The 20,828-nt window shown below is 46.5% G+C and overlaps 1 protein-coding gene across 2 annotated transcripts in view; it reads right to left on the bottom strand.

The window, feature by feature from the left end:
- LOC119153261 (hexokinase-1) overlaps window positions 1-20,828 on the bottom strand; it is a 49,783-nt gene that overhangs the window by 7,467 nt on the left and 21,488 nt on the right. For both annotated transcript variants that reach the window (XM_037399464.1, XM_037399465.1), the window contains 12 exons: window positions 19,682-19,830; window positions 14,807-14,926; window positions 11,442-11,537; window positions 10,071-10,170; window positions 9,796-9,979; window positions 9,475-9,630; window positions 7,204-7,437; window positions 5,637-5,941; window positions 4,973-5,121; window positions 4,753-4,872; window positions 3,375-3,470; window positions 2,276-2,375 (listed from right to left, as the gene is read on the bottom strand). In XM_037399464.1, coding sequence (XP_037255361.1) covers window positions 2,276-2,375; window positions 3,375-3,470; window positions 4,753-4,872; window positions 4,973-5,121; window positions 5,637-5,941; window positions 7,204-7,437; window positions 9,475-9,630; window positions 9,796-9,979; window positions 10,071-10,170; window positions 11,442-11,537; window positions 14,807-14,926; window positions 19,682-19,830 — 1,809 coding nt within the window. The remainder of the gene's footprint in view (window positions 1-2,275; window positions 2,376-3,374; window positions 3,471-4,752; window positions 4,873-4,972; window positions 5,122-5,636; window positions 5,942-7,203; window positions 7,438-9,474; window positions 9,631-9,795; window positions 9,980-10,070; window positions 10,171-11,441; window positions 11,538-14,806; window positions 14,927-19,681; window positions 19,831-20,828) is intronic.

Genomic DNA, 20,828 nt, shown 5'->3' with positions numbered 1-20,828 from the left:
CAACCCATCATTTGAAACATCACAAAAACCCCCACTATTCAATAATATTACTGCTGCGGTGGCTCAGAGAAGAGGCTCAGCCAGGTCAGCTGGGCTGGGAGTCCCATGCTACAGGGAGGAGCAGCAGCGTGGCACTTGTGGCACACCAACACTCATGTGTTCTGAACACAAAACCCCAGCAAGCAACTAGCTAGATTTTGAAGTTAGGAACCACCTTCCACAAAGCCCACAGACCCACAAAATTTAGGAGAAAAATTGCCCTAACTGAAAACCTCAGCAAGTTCTGAGGCATCAGGCAAATAAAACCCCAGGGGTTTTAACAGCTAATTGCAGGGTAATTTTTAGCTCTTGCTAGGTTTTTTTCTGATTCAAATTGCTTGAATAGTTTCTCTGGCAGGAAGGTTACTTCCATGTTGAAATGATGCCATATCTGATTCTGCTTAAAGGGGATCCAAAGTAGCATGGAAATTACAGAGTGCTCTATGTATCCAGAGGCATTAGGGAGCAAAGCTTCATTAGCTTTGTTTCAGAGGCAGCTTTTGCTGCTACCCAGGGCAAAAGTTTTCTTGAAGTTGCCTACCAAACTTTTATGTAACCCTGCACCACAGGTTCTGCATCAATTACATCAGCAAGTCTGTTTTCCTTTGCAATTTTTTTAGGGTACTATAACAATAAAGTCTGAGCAAAAATAGATCCTCCCACAGTATTCCCCTGCTGCACGAAAGCGGAGCCACAGCACAGGGTCTGGGGGGAAAGTCTGGGCTGGCAGACCAAGACCCGGTCTGCAGGACCAAACCTAACCCAACCCAGTTGTGGACCATCAGTGCTGGCCCACATCCCGACACGAAGCCTCATCATCCAGAACAAGCTAAGTAAGGGCTGCCTGAATATGTGGATACCTGTTAAATACAGGCTGTTGGACTGACAGGCTTTTAGATGATCTCCTGTTGCCAGCAGATGAAAAGCAGAGACCTGGTTTCATCGGTGGCAGTTTCCAAAGTATTCAGCAACGGAGACAAAGCCTCTGCTCTTCTGGGCAGGAGAGGTGGCACTGGGCAGAGACAGGGCGCCAGCATGACATGAACTTGCCCTTGCAAGAATATTTTTCCCTGCCAAGCAACAGCGGGAAAGTTCATCCAGCTCCCTGCACTGGCAAGAGCAGGATGACTGCTGGCTGTGCAGGCTCCTTGGCAAGCACCGTCAACCCAGCCAAGGCAACTCAGGCAGGGCAGAGGGAGCTGTTGGAGCCCCGGGGCTTTTGCTTTCATTATCCCAGACCTTTCACTCTCATTATCCCAGACGTACCCAGGCCACCGCCGACCCCCTGCTCTGCACACAGACAGGCTGGCAGGGAGCATATCTGGCAGGGATGCAGCAGACGGTCCTCAGAGGGTGCTCTTGGCACCCCAAGGACATGCTGTCCTTCCCGCAGGGAACTCTGTCCCTGAAAACACGCCACTGACACTGATGGAGCTGCGCAGACAAGCTTCCTACCCACACCGCACTGTGCTGACTCATCCTGGACATCTTCCAACTGTCTGGAGGAGAAATTGGTGGCATTTTATTTTCCTACAAGCCACCTCGCAACTGAATGCGTTCTTACAGCTTGCAGGTGCCTCATCCCCTTTTCTCCCAAGGAAAACTCATTTCTCTGGAGAGCTTTGGGAACTCACACTGCCTGGTGCCTCAGGCACCCCAAGCGTGACATTTGCAAAGGCATCGGCAGTCGCCTGTGGAATTATTTCAGCTGTCTCGCTGCTGGGAAGGGAGCTGTCAGTCACAGCACTTTGTCTATCAGAGCTTTCCATCACGTGCCATTTGGGAATTGTGGCTGTGCTTCACAAGTTTATTCTGAGAGACCACATGCTCCAGGGAAGCTGTGGGCTACCTGAACCAGGGTGTTCAGGGAAACTCTTACAGGCTAAACTACAGACACTCCAGGAGTTGGTGAGGCTACCTGAGCCCATGTTTGCTCACTTCACAAGCAGCACAGTGCCCTTCTCTAGATAAAACAGGCGGGATTTGTTCAGCGTTACAGCCTGTGCTTATCTCAGCTGATCATAAACAGAACTAAGCTGACTGCTGAATTTTGCTCTGAACTCCTTCACGCAGCTTACTTGTGAAGAGACAGCTGTGAATCTCAAAACCTTTCATGCCTGGACACCCTAGCTGTATTTTCAGTTCACCACAGGGATGTCTCCACCAAAATACAGACAGATGTCTCGACGTGCTGTTTAATAAAAACATCCCCCCAAAAAGCAGCTCTAACACATACCCACAATGAGTCCGATTTCACAGTTTGGGTCTTCGTAAGCACAAGTCATCATTGTGCCCACCGTATCATTCACCACAGCCACCACATCCAAGTCAAACTCCTTTGGAAGAGAGCAATACAACCGTGAGAACTCTGGGTTTGGGGCAACCCCTCATACCAAAGGGAACACGACAGAAGCACACCAAAAGGGATGCTGTCAGAACACACTGGAAACAAACAACTGAAAGTGCCAGCCCGATTTTACACATACAAAAATAGGAACTTAATCTACCAGCAGGTAACTAAGCTAAGACTCCTCGCACTGTCTACCTACAATAAACTGTCTTCAGAAAAAAGTATATTTCTGGCTGTTCTCTTTGATTTAGGCATGTTTAGGTACAGATCTTGTATATAGGCACATGGTAGAAGGCTATCGCCATTCTGTGTTACAGCAGCACAGTAACAAATCCAGTAGCAAAAGTTTTTATAGCCTTTTTTTCACTTACTGATAAAAAACTTCAAAATTAATGCTCTCCTCGGGCTATTTTTTCCCCTTCCTAGAAAGTTTTGGTGAAGTTGCTTGAGGCTTTTTCAAGATCAAGGGTTGGGAGGGGGAAGAACTGTCATTTAGGGTGCACTGAGGTGCATTCCTACAATCATTGTATTGAGAACTCTGGTTTTCTCCATGCTCTGATGCAGTGAGAATTGCCACAGGGTTTGAAAGAAGCCTTGAAAAGTTCTGCCAAATTTAGCAAGTTAGAAGCCTCCAGGTAAAACAAAAACAAACAAAAACCAAGCAATGAAACAAAATCCCTATGTAGCTCATTTTGAGTAGCAGTCTTGGTTTGGTGGCTGAACTCTCCCATTTCCACTGTGCACCCTCTAGAGCATTCTACATGGTGGTCAGGCTACATGTCACAGCCACACGGCAGCAGGGGTTGCTATACCTGGACCTGCTGCAAGGCACATACTTTCTGTGCACGACAGGAGGCACAGCCCGTGCCCTCAATGCACACACATGCTGTGAGAGGGAACCAGCCTGACCTATGAGGTCTGTCAAGCCTGGAGGGGATGGAGAAGCAGGAGGAGAAAAAGAAAACAAAACCAGAGGAAACATCACCTCTCTTCTTTTAATTCCTTCTCTAAGCAAATACACCACATCTTCTCCCTCGCAGTCTGTAGCTTTGAAGCCTTTTGTCCAATTGAGAAGGATACCCTAAAAAGAAAGAAAACAGGTTTTCAAGTTTCCTGGTACACTACAGATTGCCCCCAAAATCCAAAATACTCTAAGGGATGAGGACGGAGCATTTCTGTCTGATAACTTCCCTGCATTTTCCCACCCCCACAGCGTGTAAAAGTGTAATATCACAACGCTTCACAGAGGTGACTACAGGTTACTGTACACCACAGCTCTGACCCAACAGTCCCAGCAAACAGCCACGAATAATTATGGCCAGTTGTGCACAGACTCAAAGGGGCCCTGAGCTCAAAGAGGAGGCTCTCCAGGATTCACCTACATGGTGCTATGTTTTGCTGAGCAATCTGTCCTCTCTCTCAGTCACACTCCAAAGCCTCCCTGGCTTGGCCAAGCCTCCTATCACCAGCAAGATGACAGCACTTTAGAGCTGGACATTTGAACGCTGCTCCTAACATCACTGCCTAATTCCTTCTTCCTTATATATGAATATTAAACTTATTTTCGCTAAAACTCAAATGTTACTCTGTACACTTGGCATTTCAAATGTTTTAGTGTGAGGTTATACAAAAGTCTCTATGAAAAGGAGTATCTCCTTATATATATGTGGAATATGCACCTAAAACTACTAATCATGCTTGGTCTCCAAATTTCCAGAGCAATGCAACAAATAAACAAAAAGAAAAAAAGTGTAACAGAAACAACAAACTTAAAAAAAAAAAATAGTGTGACAAAAAATAAGTCTTTCTTCAAAAAAAGTGCTACATAGACAGGAAACTTAACAGCTGCACAGGTGGAGTTGGTGGAAGTATGTGGTAGTGAAGGAAAACACAAAAGTGAAAAGAAAAAGGGTACACTTGACAGGGACATGCTCAGGCTACACTGTCACCCTTAGGGTAACACAGCCGAGCAGGCCCTGGTCTACCCACTCCATCCAGTGAGATGAGATCAGCTGGGGAAGGGGCACTGGCAGCAGCGATGGACTCGTGCTTTACTGCTCACAAAACCAGGGAAGTATCACACTCCAGCAGGTTTATATGATTGGTAAAAACATTATAAAAAAGGGAAATCACATCCATGGAAAATTTAAATGCTATTACCTGTCACAGCCATGTGCTGAGCATCATTTGCATTACTACCTTTAAAGGAACTATTTATAGGAGCAGCTGTACTGGTCAGGGTCAGAGCATGAACCCTCCCCTTGTACAACCTCCTTGTAAGTGTCACGTCGATGATAAGGAGACAGAGAAATCTGGTCTAGCATAAGTACAAAAGCCGATTCAAAAGATACTAATGAACTTACAGCATCCAGACTGGTCTGCTTGCAAGGGAAGGAAAATGTGAAGCCAAGAGGGAGACGTGCGCCTTTTATCCCCATATAATCCAGGAAGTCAGAAATGCAGGTAACAATATGATCAAACAGCTTTAAAAGAGAAAAGTCACGCATTTGAAGTTGTACATGTCACATGCTCTTATGAAGGTATTTAAAAAGCAGCAGTGCTGCAAAAGAGAAACACACTCACCTCTTCTCCTGTTCCCTGCATCACCTCTATAGGAATGGCATAGATCTTGTTGTGCATCTCAACTGTTCTCCTTTTACCGCTGCGGATTTTCACCAGCAAAACTCTAAAGTTCGTTCCTCCAAGGTCAAGTGCCAGAAAATCTCCGTTCTCTGTAAAAGAATATGTGTGTATATTTAAAGAACCGTAAGCAAAATCTAAAGAAGACATAAAATCTCTTAGAAACTCAGCTGGGAAGATCATCATTTCAGATGCTGCTCAGATTATTCCAGCCCTTTTTTGTGTGGTTTTTGGTTTTGTTTTGTTTTATTTTAAACCAAGAAGGGAAAGAGGACCCACGCAACTGTTCCCTAAGAGAAAGCAGTGCAGACAGGGTTCAGGGGGGTTTGGGTTATGAGCTCAGCTGTGGTTTTCTCCCCTGTGGCTTGCTTGCACCCTGGGACAAGGACACAGGGCCACGCTGCCAACACCCAGCACAAGGGCAGTGCAGGCTGCCCTTCCCGGAACTGAGATTTCCTCCCTTGCACGGCTTGGGAGGCTCCTCTTTCTTCGCACCAGATCTGCTCCCCCTCCACCAGACCCAAACCCAAACTACACCACTAGGAGCCCATTTAGGGCATCCTGCAGCTCAGCCGGTGCCCTCACTCTCACAAGGGCAAGCCTTTACCTGTCCCATCCGGTGTGCTGCGGACGAAGGTGGGCAGCATTTTGACTTTGGCAGTCTCATGAGTCTTCTTCTTCAGTCCCGCTTCCATCTCCGCCCTCATCCTCCTCTTCACCTGCAGCAGCTGCTCATGGGTGAGCTTGAACTCAGCCAGCGTCTCGTCGATGAGCCGGTGCTGTTCTGACAGCCGGTACGCCACCGCTGTCACCATCGCTGCTCCCTTCCCACTGCCGCTCTCCGACAGCAGGAACCGCACTTCCGAGTCCGGCACCAAGCGCCGGGTGGTTTTATGCAAGCGCCGGGCATACCTGCAGGGAGGGGACCCGGCTGCCAACCCGCCATCTGCGCTGCCTCCCCCGCAGCCCCCAAAATCTACGCTGCCACACGGACCAACTGCAAGGGGAGCAGGGAGCCTCGTCACATCTAAACTAGCTACGGCCCCCCAAGCAGGAAAACTGACAAGAGCAGCTCTCCTCCATGGCCTCTTTCCTCCTGAATTTCTAAGAAAAGCCAGCAAAAAGCAGAGGAAAGCATCAAGTCCCATCCCCTGAACCTAAGCCCAGACAGAAGAAACCCTCTGACTCCAATGCTGCTCCAGTCCCCTCTCCTGGGGTCATCATCAAGCTGTCCTGAACTCACCCATTTAGATACTGTGGGGAAACAGTTCAGAAACAAAAATTGCCCACATATGATATCTTAACACATCCTAGACCTGCCCATCGGGAAAAGCTACTCAAAATAGTGTTCTTGGAAATTCTTTTGTTTGTGAAAATGTTATGGTTTTCTTTAAATAAGGAAAATATCTTTTTTTCAATAAAAGAATGAGAAACTGAAAATGAAACATTAAATATATTTCTCCTTTCAAAAGTTTCCTCATAAATGACACTCAGCCCTTCCAGCCAGCTCTAATGCCCAAGGTATGTCCCGTAGGCTGCACTTCTGCTCCCCTTCGGTACCCGCAGCTAAATCCTACAGCTGAAACTAGAAACTGACTTGTTACCACCAGTTATAATTTACTAAATAAAAGCCTTTCAGCACTTGTGCATAAGCGACACCTGCACACTGCATATTTCTTCCATTTCTTTATTCTAAACTTGAAAACTGCAAAAAATCAGGTTCAGCACAGTCATTTTCAAAACAATGGAGTTTAAATGAAAAATGGAGATCAAGGTGCATTAATGCAGGTCTCCTCACAGCCCAATCCAGGGACACAAAGTAATATTTTGTACAAAGAAACTCTCCTTCCAAGAGGTCTACGGAGATCCCCTAAGGTATGTACTCAAACCACCAATTTTCACTGATATTGCAGTATCCCATTACTCAGGGGGTTGGCTCTTCTCTTTATGGTGTCACTGCTTTTTTAAAATCTCATCTTACTTCACTTAAAGACATCTCTCCCTTCCACTAAGCTCCCCACCTCAGACCAAACCCCCACACCCACGTTTCGGGCTCCTCATCTCACACCCAAACCGCATGCCTGGGTGATGTCTTGGGGTTACATGCTCGACCCTTTGCAAACCAGAGGCTGTGGCAGGTGAAGAGTGTTAGCGGCAAGAGCAGACAGACTCACTGTGGATGCATCTTGTAGAGGGAGCCGTCGACCCCCACGGTGGTCCGGAGGCGGCCGACCCCTTTGTTGTCCCGCAGCTGGTTGAGGATGGCACCCAGCGTAGAGGCAACCAGATTGGCCGAGCGGAAGGACACGATGGTGCAGACGTGCTGGACGGCGATGCAGTCCTCGTGGGACGGCTCCACCCCCAGGCGGGTTAAAATTTCTTTGGCTTTGTTCAAACCTTCTTTGCTCCTACAAAAAGAGAGCAGTAAAGCACACTCCTTAGTGGGGGAGCTATCAAATGCAGGACTGAGGGGCAGCCAGCCGTGGGTATCCCTACCGGGGATTTCCAAAGGGGGTTAGAAAGAAAATTTCTTAAGAGTTCTGGACTAGGATGTTCCATGGTGCTTGAAATAAAAATGTTCTAAATATGCATCCATCCACAGACAGAAACAGCTTTCCATTAAAGCATGGCGCAAACACGCAACCTACAAACCATTCAACTTCAGGTACTATAGCAGCCACCCTATGGGCAGGATGACTCCCATATGTACCCAAGCACCTGCCCTCCTTCAAGTTCACTTCCCACAAGGCAAGAGGTACATCATGTCACTGGAAACCCGTCCAATGACAGTTATGTGCAAGTTTCTCTCTAACACACGCCACATTTTCATTGTGCCACATGATCAGACCAAACCTTGTACTGAGCGAGTTTCCTGTACTCCAAAAGCGAACGCACGAAGCATGGGACTAGGACCAGCCCTGTCCTGCAGAGCCAGAGCACCCGCCAGGACCACAGCACGTGCAATAGCTTGGGCTGCAGGTGGTCCAACAATGCCAGACCCAAAGCAGAGCAGCACCCTCATATGGCAGCTCCTTCAGCACACCCACAGGAAAATTAGCAACTTCCACGCGCTTTTACAGACCTGGAGGAACTACATGCTTTTTCATCACACCGATGCTTTAAACTTCAAACAGCTTCTCCCTGGAGTGGGGAGCACCAGCCCCACAGTTCTGCACAGGCCTGAGCATACACCTAATCCCATGCTTGCTCATATGTCTCAATAAATTAAGCCCAGTGTGAAAAACAAAACCCTGAGCAAAGGTTGCCTAAGTTATTTCATCCTAATGGGTCTCTCTTCAGGCTTTTATAACCTCCCTGAATTTCTGCCTCTTGCACTGCATTTTCCCTTATTAGCAACCAGTCTGAAAGCAAAGTTTCTGGCAAAACTTAGCCACTTTCATCTCTGTCATTTCCCAGACAAAAGCATCAGGAGTATATCTTGTCATTACTAACTGCATGCCATACATCTTTTTAAGGACTCCTGTACCTTGCTAGGATCAGCTAGAAATCTGAAGCTGCACAGGGATGTGCCCCTTACTTATAGCCAAAGTGCTCTTCAGGAAGTGAGGTGGGATTTCAGGGCAAATTTTGTTCTTCATAACTGAATTTCCCAGTAACTGCACTTTTCTCATTGTTGCTCAACATTACATTGGTCCATTACACAGACCTCTGCGGTTAAGACAAATGAACGCAGACATTTTATGGAAAGCTGTTCAGATAAGACAGTCTGTGGGGACAGGAATAAAATGGGGCAGGGGGCAACAGGTATTGTGGCAGTTCCTGGGTGTTCTTTTGGTGTTGCGCTCGCAATCAACAGTACCTCTATACATATGCACCCTAGTCAGCAGCGTTTCGAAAAGTAAAGCCAGCCCACGGACTATAGTACAAACCATCCCAGTGATGTGAATTTTAAAATCACATGGGAAAGAGTCAGTAAGCACTGACCAAAGTGGCGATGACACCATATGAAACCAACTGGCGCATTGCTCAGAGGTCACCATGTAGCACCCGGCACTCCCTACAAGACTGAATGCTCTGCCTTGTCACGCTTGTTTTCTTTCTGCCCAGCGATCCCGTGGATACAGCAAGGAGCAACACAAGTATTTGCTAGGAGGCACTAAGCCAATTCACTCCCATGTTTAGCTTCAGGGTAGCAACTTCTGAGTTCTTGCGGGCAGAGTGAGAGGCAGCACAGCGCATACCCTGTAGCTGCATGGAGCGGCAGGCTTTCATAGTTCCTCCCAACACAGAAAAAGGGAGAAATCTCGGGGAGGAGGGCACAGACCGTCTGCTGAGCGTCCCCACTTGCCAGCTCTGTACCTACGCTGGAGGATGGCAGCCACCCCCAAAGTAGCACATCTCCCCACAAAGCAAAAAGGGATGCTGGAAAATTAACATTCAGAGTTGCTGTGAAACCCAGGGGGCGAAAAGGGATAGATACTCACTTTTCTATGGCAGAAACGTGCTTTGTCTCAAACTTCCCTTTGGTGAGAAGCTCAGGGGTGATTCTCCCCTCAAAGAGCAGCCCCTCCTTGGCCATCTTCACCAGGATAAGCCTTACCAGCTCCCCCATGTACAGCCCACTGACCATCTTCTCAAACCTGCAGGAGAGGACAGCAGCAGTCACCCACCTGCCCATGGGCAGCACTGGGAGGCAGAGCCCAGCTGTGGCATGCCACCACACCGCCCAGCCCAGCCTGTGGTGTGCCTCACCAGGGGCAAAGTCAAGCTTTCTTGCAAAGCTCACAAATAACTGCCTCACTCACAGCTGCTTCCCAGGATTAAGGGATCCACGGTCGATCTCTCGATCAAACTCGGTCCTGATGTCTTCTAGCGAGCCATCATCTCCAAAAGCTCCCCACTCCGTGTTAATGCACATCCTGCCCTCGTCCCCTTCCACCAGGTCAATGTGCCGCATCTCCTCCATGTAACAGGCGTTGGTGCCAGTGCCTTTAGGGAAAGGACATCAGAAGGTGCTAACCAAACAGGCCAGGCAAAGGGAGAAAAGCCACATGCATGCTGCAGCAGCAATGTGCGTTACCAATGATCAAGCCAACTTCACAACGCTGGTCATCAAAACCACAGGTCATCATCGTCCCGACGGTGTCATTCACAACAGCCATGATATCTGCATCATAGTCCTGATGGAGGAACAAAACGTTACTCGGACCATATGGCTTCTCTGGAAAACGGTTTTGTGTTTATCACCCGTTTGCTTATATCAACTAATTTCACGAGGAATAGGAGACAAATAATTTGTCTGAATACCACAGCTTATCTTTTTAAATATCACCTGTTCTGTCTGCCAGTTCCCTATCCCACGTACCCAAGAAGACAATGACAGCAGACTAATGCACCAGGCAGACAATAAAAGAGCAGCGGTGTAGTTCTAGAGAGCAAAGACCTGCTCTCACATAAGCACCCTTAGGCAGGAAAGAAAAGGGACGGAGGGAGGGAGGAACTCTGGAGTTAAACATCATGGAGTAATTTGATGTAGTTGTTTGAGAAGTCAATCTGTAAAATATCCCCAAGTTACTTATTTCTGATAGAATTCACTTAAAACATCTAGTTTTATTTCAAGTGAAGGTTTCAATACAAAAATATAAGCAAATAATGCAATTAAATAGGCTGTTCAAATGACATGTACTCATTCCTTTCCAGCTTCTTCAGCGTGTTATTCTACCTGATACCAATTCTCATGACAGTAACTGACTACAGTAACATTGTTCAGCGACAGTAAAACTCAGGATTGCTTAAGAGTCCACAACTGCCCAAATACTGCCCTGTTTCCGATGAATTTGGATGCCGAGTAATCAGCATATCTCCTGGCTGCAAGCATTACAGAAACGCAAATTAATTCTATTTCACACTCCGTGCCTTTTTATTTGTTTAAATCAGCAACCTGGTCACCTTCACCCTCTATAAAAATCAGCAGTGAGAAACTGCAGGGAGCAACACAGCTCACCAAGCCTGAAATCCCCCTCTCTCCTACTCTGCTTCTCTCCTGCTCCCAAGCAAGGCGGCTGCAAAACCCAGCTGAGCCCAGACCACGAGAGGCAGTTTCTCAGGAACAGGATGCGTCAGTATCCCTGAAAAACTGTGGCACTGACACACAGCGCCTTCTCAGTTTTTGGAGAGCAATAAAATTGCTGAAGGACACCGGCAACAAACCACAACATAGTAACTCAGTTCTGTGCTATGAGGAAAATCACAGCTTCCACACAGCGGCTCGGACATCACTCCATTTTCCCAGCCAGCGGCCAAACTGCACATCTTCACGCAAGAAAGCAGAACCGCACCATCACTCAGATCGCGTGCTCTGCTCAAGTCAGTGACGCGAAGGGTGGTCCCTGGCAAAGAAATGCCAGTTTGCTGCGATACAGAGTTGAAAAAAGGATGAAGTACAATTTACCCCACGTTTCTTGATGGCCCTGTTAAGCAGCTTCACGACATCTGCTCCCTCCACTCCGCTTGCTTTGAAACGCTTCGTCCAGGTTATCAGAATACCCTGACAAAACAAGAGAGCAACATTCAACACGATGCCACCATAAAACACAAATGGATGAGGTTTTTTTCCTTAAAACCAAGATTTTCTACTTCAAAAGATCTTCAGGTCTCTTTTCTTACATGACCTAACAACCCAGCCTGAGACAACTGGCGGTCTTTGATTCTCGTGACAGTAAGCTGAGAGATGGGAAATTGTTTTCCCCTCCCTTGCTAGAAAATGGTTTGTTTGCGGTTTGTATTTTCAGCCCACTCTTCTCCCTGTTACTCCTCGACAGTTTTTCTTGGAAAACCATTTAATCCTTTTGGGCCATGGAAATCGACTGCTTTCAGAAAAAGCTGACTGTGCAGGACTGACTATAGAGAAGGGAGGTGATGTTTTTATGTCCAGGACTCAGCTGCAGCAGGGATCAGACTGCTGCACATTTGCTGTCTAGAGTCCCAGTTATCTGGGCTTGTTTCACTGTGGGATCACATCTATGGGTTGAGGCAAACAGAAATACTGGAATGTAGCAATGTATGTCCCTAACTTACAGCATGGATCACAAAGGGAAACCTGGGATCAAATTCCTTTTCTGCAAACTGTCATAAAAAGCCTGCAAATCTCCTAAGGTAATGACTACATCTGATTTTTTTCTATTTAGATAACACCTAGCTGATTCAGAGCAATCAGTATACAAGTAAATAATAATAAAAGAAAAAAAAAGAGACCATTGACAGTAGTCAACAGGAAAGATGACTCAAATCAGCTCAGCTTTTCATACCCACCACAATATTCACATCTGTCCTGGTTTCAGCTGGGATAGAGCTAATTTTCTTCTTGGTAGCTGGTGCAGTGTTGTTTTTTGGACTTGGTTCAGCGGACTTGGAAAACAATGTTGATGGCATGCTGATGGTTTCGCTGTTGCTAAGTAATGTTTATACTAAGTCAAGGACAAGCTTCTCAGGCCCTGCCAGCGAGAGGGCTGGAGGGGCACAGGAAACTGGGAGGGGACACAGCCAGGACAGCTCACCCGAACTGGCCAAAGGGATATTCTATACCACGGAATGTCATGCTGAGTGTATAAGCTGGGGGAAGAAGGAAGGGGGGGACGTTCAGAGTTACGGCATTTGTCTTCCCAAGGCACCGTTACACGTGATGGAGCCCGGCTTCCCTGGGGATGGCTGAGCATCTCCCTGCCCATGGGCAGTGGTGAATGAATTCCTTGCTCTGCTTTGCTTGCGTGTGCAGCTTTTGCTTTACCTGTTAAACTGTCTTTATCTCAACCCACCAGTTTTCTCACTTTTACTCTTCCCATCCCACTGCGGGGGAGTGAGCGAGCTGCTGCGTGGTGCATGGTTGACAGCCAGGGTTAAACCATGACAAACATCTATCACAACTAAGGTCCAAAGAAGCTAAAAAACAGAAAAGCTGAAGCCTATAGGCACAAGCAGACATTGCCCAGGTGTACATTTGCCCATACCTCAGCTTAAAAGAAGTCAACCACATTTTGTGTACATTCACACTCCCAGCTGGGATAGCTACAGGGGACAGAGGGGTCAGGGCTGCTCTTTCCAGACCAGGAGCTATCTTCCACCACTAAACCACAAACTCAGTTTGCCTATGTTTTCCCACTGTGCTGCCCTCAGCATCACTTAGAAACCCAGCAAAGCTGTGGGCAAAGCCCACCTTGCGGGCACAGCTTTAATGGGCAAAGGGGCCCCTTGTTCCTTTTATCATTCAGGAATCTGGTCAAACCACACCGGCAAGGAGCAGCTCCTCTCAGTGCGACTGACTGCTGTGCTTCCCTAGCAAGGCCCTGGCAGCAGGGAGGAGCCCTTGGAGTACAGCAGGGTTGAGTGGGACCCAACCGTGTGGTGCTACCTTGTCACCCTCGGAGAAACCAGGGACCACACTGCTTCCTTCTGCTCACCAAGCACAAGAAAACAGCACTCAGGCAAGCACAGCCTCACAGAAGCAGCAATGCAGGAACAAATCTGGCCCCCAGAATCAAGAAAAACGTATTTTTCAAACACCCCAAATATCACAAAACCTCTCAGTTTGGTTTTTGGTTTTGGTCGTTGGTTATTTTTTATTAAAAGACACACTCCCTTGTCTCTTACTGTCCTCCTCCACCCTGCCACTGCTCATCTCCAAGTCTCTACAGGTGTCTCCAAGCCATCCCACATGCTAGCTGCCTGCCCCTGCCCCACACAAGCATGACTTCACCCCAGATGGCTTGAGCAAACCAGCCCACAAACAAATGCTTTTCATCATGCAGCTAAACAAATTTTCTCAAGGGCAACCAACTTCACAGCCACATCCCCAGCACGACTCTGCTGCGGTCAGGAGCCTGAACCTTACCATGCACCACGGCCAGACTGGAGAGCTGCACCAAAATCAGCTCCTCTCTTCCGAACTGAGGCAGGAGCAGGCAGCTCGCTGTTTTAACTACATGCAGGCCCTGAGCTAGTAAGCACCCTTGGTTTGAACTCACAGCATCGCTCAAGGAGTATGAAATGTAATAAAAATCGTGCCTCACCCGGTCCTCCTCAGCACCAACATCTGGGGAGCTGTTGCACCAGGCTAACCTAGAGACCTGCAAGCTAGAAAAGCAGGTCATGCTTTAACAGTGCAACCTCTTAGCGTTTTGTGCGGATTTCATTTTCCTGCATTAATTTGCTACACTGTTGCCATAGCAATGCTGTACCAGGAGGCTGCTGAGTCATTTGTGACATAACGTGCAAAAGGAGGAAAATACGTAGCATCCTTGTCAGGGGAATCTCATCAGTCACTTCCTACAATGCTGGTTATTCCCATCCCTTTTCCAAGCACGTTGCTGCCAGGTGGCCTGCCCGACTGCCCTTCAGTGCTGAGCACCCAGTCGGTGGCAAGGCTCAGCACTGCAGCTCAAGAGGGAGACCCTGATCTGGATTGGTGTGTGCACTTGCCAAGTTCAGCAAAATCTGAGCAAACACTGCTGGGCTGGGTCCTTCCCAGTTACACCCCATGGAGAGGCGAAAACGGCTGCACAGGAGACAGGAAAAGCTGCTGCTGTGTTTACACAGTGAACCAGGAATACTAAGGAGCTCATGCAGAGGCAGTACATCTCTTCATCATCTGTTAACCAGCTCTTCCAGACAGAAACAAAAACACAAACATGAAGCCTGACAGTGAAATGTAACACTCCCTTATCCCGAAAATGAGACCTGTCTGGGATACTGCTTTCATAGCAGTGTTTTAATAACATGGTAGCTCTTCTGCGTATTAAGAAAATTGGGAAATCTTCTTACCTCATCTAGCTTAGATTGTCGACAAGGGAAAGAAAATGTAAACCCAACTGGTAATTTCTTGTCCTTGATTTGTTGTTTCTCCATGAAGTCTCCCAAGCATTCAGCAACATGATCAAAAAGCTATAAGAAAAGTATAAAACCACCGTGACTAGAGATACAGTTTCAGGGAGAAAATATTTCAGACTGCATATGAAAACCGTACTGGGTGAGGGGAAAGGGGAAAACATCTACTCCAATTTTTTAAAGATGTATAAATGACATAGCTATGAAAATAACTGTCAGGCAGTGTATATTAACACCTTAATAATTAATAAATTATGAAATACATTGTCCTTTTATGCACCTAATTCTGCATGGCATCTCTTACCCCCATACAAAAATGCGTTTCCTGAAACAAGGGGCACGTGGCTTTTGAGCCTGCTGTTACCCTTTCAATAACAGGAAAAAGCATCTCAAAAGAACATTTGGGATCCAGTCCCACAGGAGGTTGAGCAATTTTACATCTGCTTCACTCCAGTATTGCTGAGACCAGAGAACCCAGCACTTTGCAGGAGCCACCCAAAAGGCCACCATCTCTCAAATCCATTCCTAAAGCACACAGCAAACAAACAAAAAGGAAACACTGGGGATTTGTCTGAATTTTTTACGTGCTCTGAGAAACAACCTGAAATGGGAACATTTTCTGCATTTTTTTAAATGCTGAACTATGTAAGCAGCCTGCACTAGGCTTGCAGGTACCAATTCCCACCCAGATGCCTCGATGGCACCCTGTGACAATAGCACTATGGGTCCCTATCAGCCAGACGTGCCAGGGAGCATGTAGGCGTAAAGGTGAGGGATGTCTCTCACACCAAGCTATTTGGAAAGCCCCTCAGGTGGATTGCAACACTCAAAGCTGAAATCAAGCCCTAGCAACTGAAGCAACTACAATGCACATCTGTATCTACCAGTACCAAAAAGCCAGACATGCCTTGAACTGACCCTTACCACAAATGGATGTCAAACTGCTAACAAGTCACCGTCTGCCCCAGAAGATAACTGTGCTTCACGTTTAAATTCCCTGGAAAAAAAACCCTAAACCCAACCCTATCTGCAGCACTGGTGGGACAAGGCCAGGTAAACTGTCCAGAGGATCGGGGATAATTGGAATGGAGTACAAAAAGATAGCTGCTGGTTGCAATTAGCCTGTGCAGCTTTATTCGGTACAATTTACAGAATCTCAGAGAGATGGGAAAGCACTACAACAGGCTGCAGCAAATGCAAAAACCGAAGAGGAATATTTTGCCATTTGAAGCGGGTCAAGAAGCGGTCTGTGTAATGTTACAATTTAACAGAGCACCTTAAACACATTCCTAAAATGAGGTCAGATTTGATTAAGCAGAAGCACAGTAGTTTTCCAGGGAAAAAATTGTCCTGAGAAAATCAAGGACATTTCACCCAGTAGATGCAGTGAAATGGTACGGGAAAAGCAATGTATGGTGTTGCACTTCTGTAAGACTATTTTCAGCTGTCCATACGAGTGAGAGAAAGAGGAGTTATGAAAAGAACTATAGTTAAATAATAAAATATGACAACTTCTCCAGGAGAAACACAGACATAGCAGGAGTGTATGTTTTTATTATGCTTTGCATCTAAAAGTATCTTGCTAAATACTCAATCCTACTAAACTTTCAGATGCTCCCAGGATTACAAATGATAACCAGGGGCCAACCGCAAACCCACCAGGAATTCAGAGAGCAGGAAGCAAAAATATCGACTGTGGATTTTGCTACAAAAATTCCTCTCATGCAATGAGCCACGACTGCACAGAGAAGAGACAGGACCTGCTTTGTAAGTCCAACTGCAAAAGATCCCTGGGCATTCCCAATGCACTCAGGGAAGTCCATGCACCTGCCAGTGTCCGGTGCACAACCCGCTGAAGCTCGCCTCCATGGGTTAGCGCGCACGCTTGTGGCAAGCGATGCACCGCGAGTCATCAGGGCTCGGGGCTGGCGGCAGGGCACGCGAGCATAACCCATGCTGCAGCCTGCACGGGCAGATGTGGTTAACTATTAGCCACATTCCCGACACTACAGAGCACTGTCTAGTCAGTAATGCACGGTCTGGCTGTGCTACTGTTTTCAATAAAGCACAGAGGGAAGGCGCTGCTCAAAAGGAGAAAGAAAGAGGCAGGCATTTGTTAATTTTGATACCATTGACTGTCATAAGATTTTTTCCTAAGGTGACTTGAGTAAGCATCTGTATGAGTCCGTGCTCATATCAACATCCAAACCTTACGAATGCCAAATAACTCTGACAGGACAGTAGAGGCAACATTACAAAGTTCCTGTTGGTTTATTTAAAGTAAGGCAGACTGAGGAAAAATCCAAATTCCCATCCATCCACAGGTATGCAGTAGGGAACAGCGTAAGCCCAGTATTTTATCAAATGTCAAAGAGATTGACAGAGCGAATGCCACAGCCAAGAGGAAAGGACCAGTCAGATTTTACACCTGTATTGACCCGAAGCAACAAAACCACGAGATGCTGAGCAATGTGGTATCAGGCTTCATTACTTCCTTTGGCCATGAAGTTGCCTGCTCAGGTTGGGCTCCAAGAAGTCTCCACAAGGATGCATTTGGCTGGCAGCCAGTAAACTTTGGCAAACGGCTGAAGATCCGAGCTCAAGCTCAAGCCCCTGAATGGGGAAGACTTAAGGAGCAAGGAAACCACAGTTTCAAATCAGGAGAACAGTCATAAATCCACAACCTACCTCCAGCAGCGACGGAACACAAAAAGCAACACCAAAGTCAAGCCTCAGGCACGCTCCCGTTTGCTGAGTTCACACAGGAGACAGGTTTCTTACAAATTTTAGACCTGCTATTACACTGCTGAAGTCAATGAGAGTTTTGTCCTTGACTTTGACAGGCAACTGTCTCTGACTGGCAAAGCTGTCAGCCCATGCCTGACAGATGGGCAAAAAATAGAAGTTTGAATGCAATGAAGTAGAAAATATCACAACGAACTGTGCTAGTGAGGCATGAAGCCATAAATTGCAATCCTTTCAATAAGCTGATTATATATTAGGCTTTAAGACTATAACTCACTGATGTTAATGACACAGCTTGCTGAAAAACACGTTAGTAGCCTACCCCTCACGGGCAGTTCCGTCCAAGTATTCCACTAATCTGGCTCAGAGATTTCAGAGAACCTCTGCCTTACAGGTCACTCGTAAGCACCAAATCATCACCTGCCTGTGTGCCTCCTGGGCATCTGCCACGCTGCTCTGCGAAGCTCACAGCAAGCGTTTTAGTCATGGCTGGTTATAGTCACGGGACAACTTCAAGCCTGGATGCAATTCTAATGATGCTTCCAGTTCCCCTTTTCCTGGTACTGGAAGCAACTGTCCTCCCAGGGTCAGCGGAAGCCTTGCTCGCCTCTCTTTCAGCTTAAAAGCCATGACAAAACCTATCTGTCTGAGCTCCACGTTGCTGGTTCCCAACAGCCAAATGACCTCAGGATTTGTAAAAATTAAAATGTAAGCACGACAAAGCCATGGAAAGAATGCAGACCTGGCACCTCCTTTTCTGGCTTCTCCTTACCACCCTTACTGCATCTCTACCAAGTCTCACTGTAGTCGGCCCGCCTTGCCCCCCTGGGACAGACACTTGCCCCCAGGTGTGCAGGCAGCCCTGCTGCTTGTCCATCTCCAGCTCCCAACACCTCTTGATGGACAAGCAACCCCGCACGCCAAACCTGCCTCCAGGCAGCCCACCTGAATTCCCTGCCTCCACCAGCGACAGGCATCTCAGCCCAGCCCCTCCCCCCCCCCCCAAACTGGTCTGTGGGAAAGCCACTGCATGACCTTTTAGTCACGTAACAAAGTAATAACATTAGGAAAAGTCTTTAGAATAAAAAAAGTTATTGCTGTGGTTCAGACAGCACAGCAATGCCTATATCAGTGTCACTTACAAGCCATAATTGCTGTCTTACAATCACTATTGCATAAGACTGCAGGAGCAGTTATTAGACACATACATCAAGGTGACTTCAGAAAATATATTAAGGATAGAAATGCTGTTTGCATGATTTTTCTTCTTTTCCCTCTGCTGTTTGTTCTTCTGAAACAAGCTATAAGTTTTCTGCAGGTCTCATGCTCCTGAATAGCACCTCATTCTAGTAAGACTTTTTTCCAACAATGAAAATTACCTGTTCCGTCTTACACTGACAGGGAGACAAATCTGTCAGTAAAACATTCATTGTAATCCACTTCCTGATCATAAAAAGAAAATAAATTCTTCCAAAGAACCCCATCTGAAATCCAAGTAAATGAATCCAAACATTTTCTACTCTTGCAACATGGGGGACTAAAAAAAATCCCAACATTTATTCAGCAAAAATTAAGTTGAAGTTGTGCCAAAACATTCTATCAGCTTCCTCTAATTTTTCTAATGTACTTTTCACCAATGGCGAGTTGCTCAGACTGCCAGGACAGATACGTGGCTGTCATGGGTATTTCTATCCTTCATCTAACATTACAGCTGCAGGGTTGGTCACGCTCATTGCTTATAAAGATGAAGTTGTTTTCCTGCTCTCCATTCCTACCTGTGTAAAGTAACTTTATTATAAAATCAGAATTTTTATTTCTAAACTATTTTTTACCTAACTCAGCCAAAGGTCTCCCACACAATGACAGCAGATTTGCAGCACCCATGCACGCCCCATTAAACTAACTACTGCTTATTTATTTTCATGTATCAACAAAGAGCTGTAGTCAAGTCTGTACACTGTAGGTGCAACTGTTAAGATGCTAAGGTCATTCTTGTGGCGTTTTTCTAAAATGGCAGTGTGAAAGCAGCTAATATTTAAGGAGACGTCCTAAGGAAGAGGTTCTTACCCGTGTTCCGCTGCCATGCATGATATCTTCAGGTGTATTATAAATTTCACTTTCCATTTGTACCGTCTGCTTTTTTTCATGCGATACCTTCACCCGCAGAATTCGGAAATAAGAACCACCGAGATCCAGTGCAATGAAATCTCCTTTCTCTATGTGGAAAATAAGACATAAGTGATTAAAAATTGTATGCAACACAAATCTGGGAAACATCAAGTTTGGCTAAGTATAACACACAGGCAAATAAATGTCCAGTGCCTACAGCAAGGAAGTTTTAGCTGCAGGGTGTCCACTTGAAGCATCAACCCAGTTCCCTACAATTTAACATGAAGTTGGTACAATGGCAATGCCAATCACCATTGATACACAGGCAACTGCAATGAGGGTTTCCCCAAAAGGAATGGACTAACACTGGAGAGTCTGCATCCAGATCTCATGATGAATCTGGCAAGAGCAAAGATCTCAGCAGAAAGCCAAAAAGATGTTGAAAACAGAGACAGTAAAATGAAGGGATGCCAGGGGATGCCAGATCACTGATGAGAGTCTTTTGCTGTAAACGTATGTGTGACATTTTGGAAAGTAACAGTAAATGGTGGCTGGATTCTGCACTACTCTAAAATCAATCAACAGACTACACAGAGAAGTGGTTAAAGCAGGAACCCCTTATTTCATGCTTGGAAGCTGAGATTCACTGCAAACTGCAGTCAGATAACAGAAGTCAGAAAAATGTCAGTTTGAAAAATGATGGGGCAGCCCTGCACTGCTGCAAGAGTTATTCAGAAGTTGTGATTGCGTGCACAGAGCTCCCAAATACCTCCCCAGGAGCCAGGGAAAGAGTTAGGATACCTCCATCTCCCTCTGTGGTGGAGAGGGATTTGGATTTCAAAGGTGTGAAGCCAAATTCATCATCCCCCCCACCTCCACAGACCTCAGGGTGTAATTCAGGCAACAGAGATGCATGGTCTGGCTGTCTGAAGAATGACACTTTCAGCACCCCTTGGAGAGCAAGGCAAACACATCTGACTGAACCGCTTGTGCTATCTTGGCTTATCAAAGAGGGAGCAAACAAAGACAGCAATTGTTAAAGCCTGCAAAAAAGATAGTATTTAGGTAAGTAGTGTGCACAACTTATCACACAGGAGTGTGTGTC

Source organism: Falco rusticolus, chromosome 9, assembly GCF_015220075.1.
Source record: "Falco rusticolus isolate bFalRus1 chromosome 9, bFalRus1.pri, whole genome shotgun sequence".
In the NCBI taxonomy this organism is placed as follows: domain Eukaryota; kingdom Metazoa; phylum Chordata; class Aves; order Falconiformes; family Falconidae; genus Falco; species Falco rusticolus.
The sequence above is the reverse complement of the archived record's forward strand: the minus strand, read 5'-3'. Positions and strand labels throughout refer to the sequence as shown.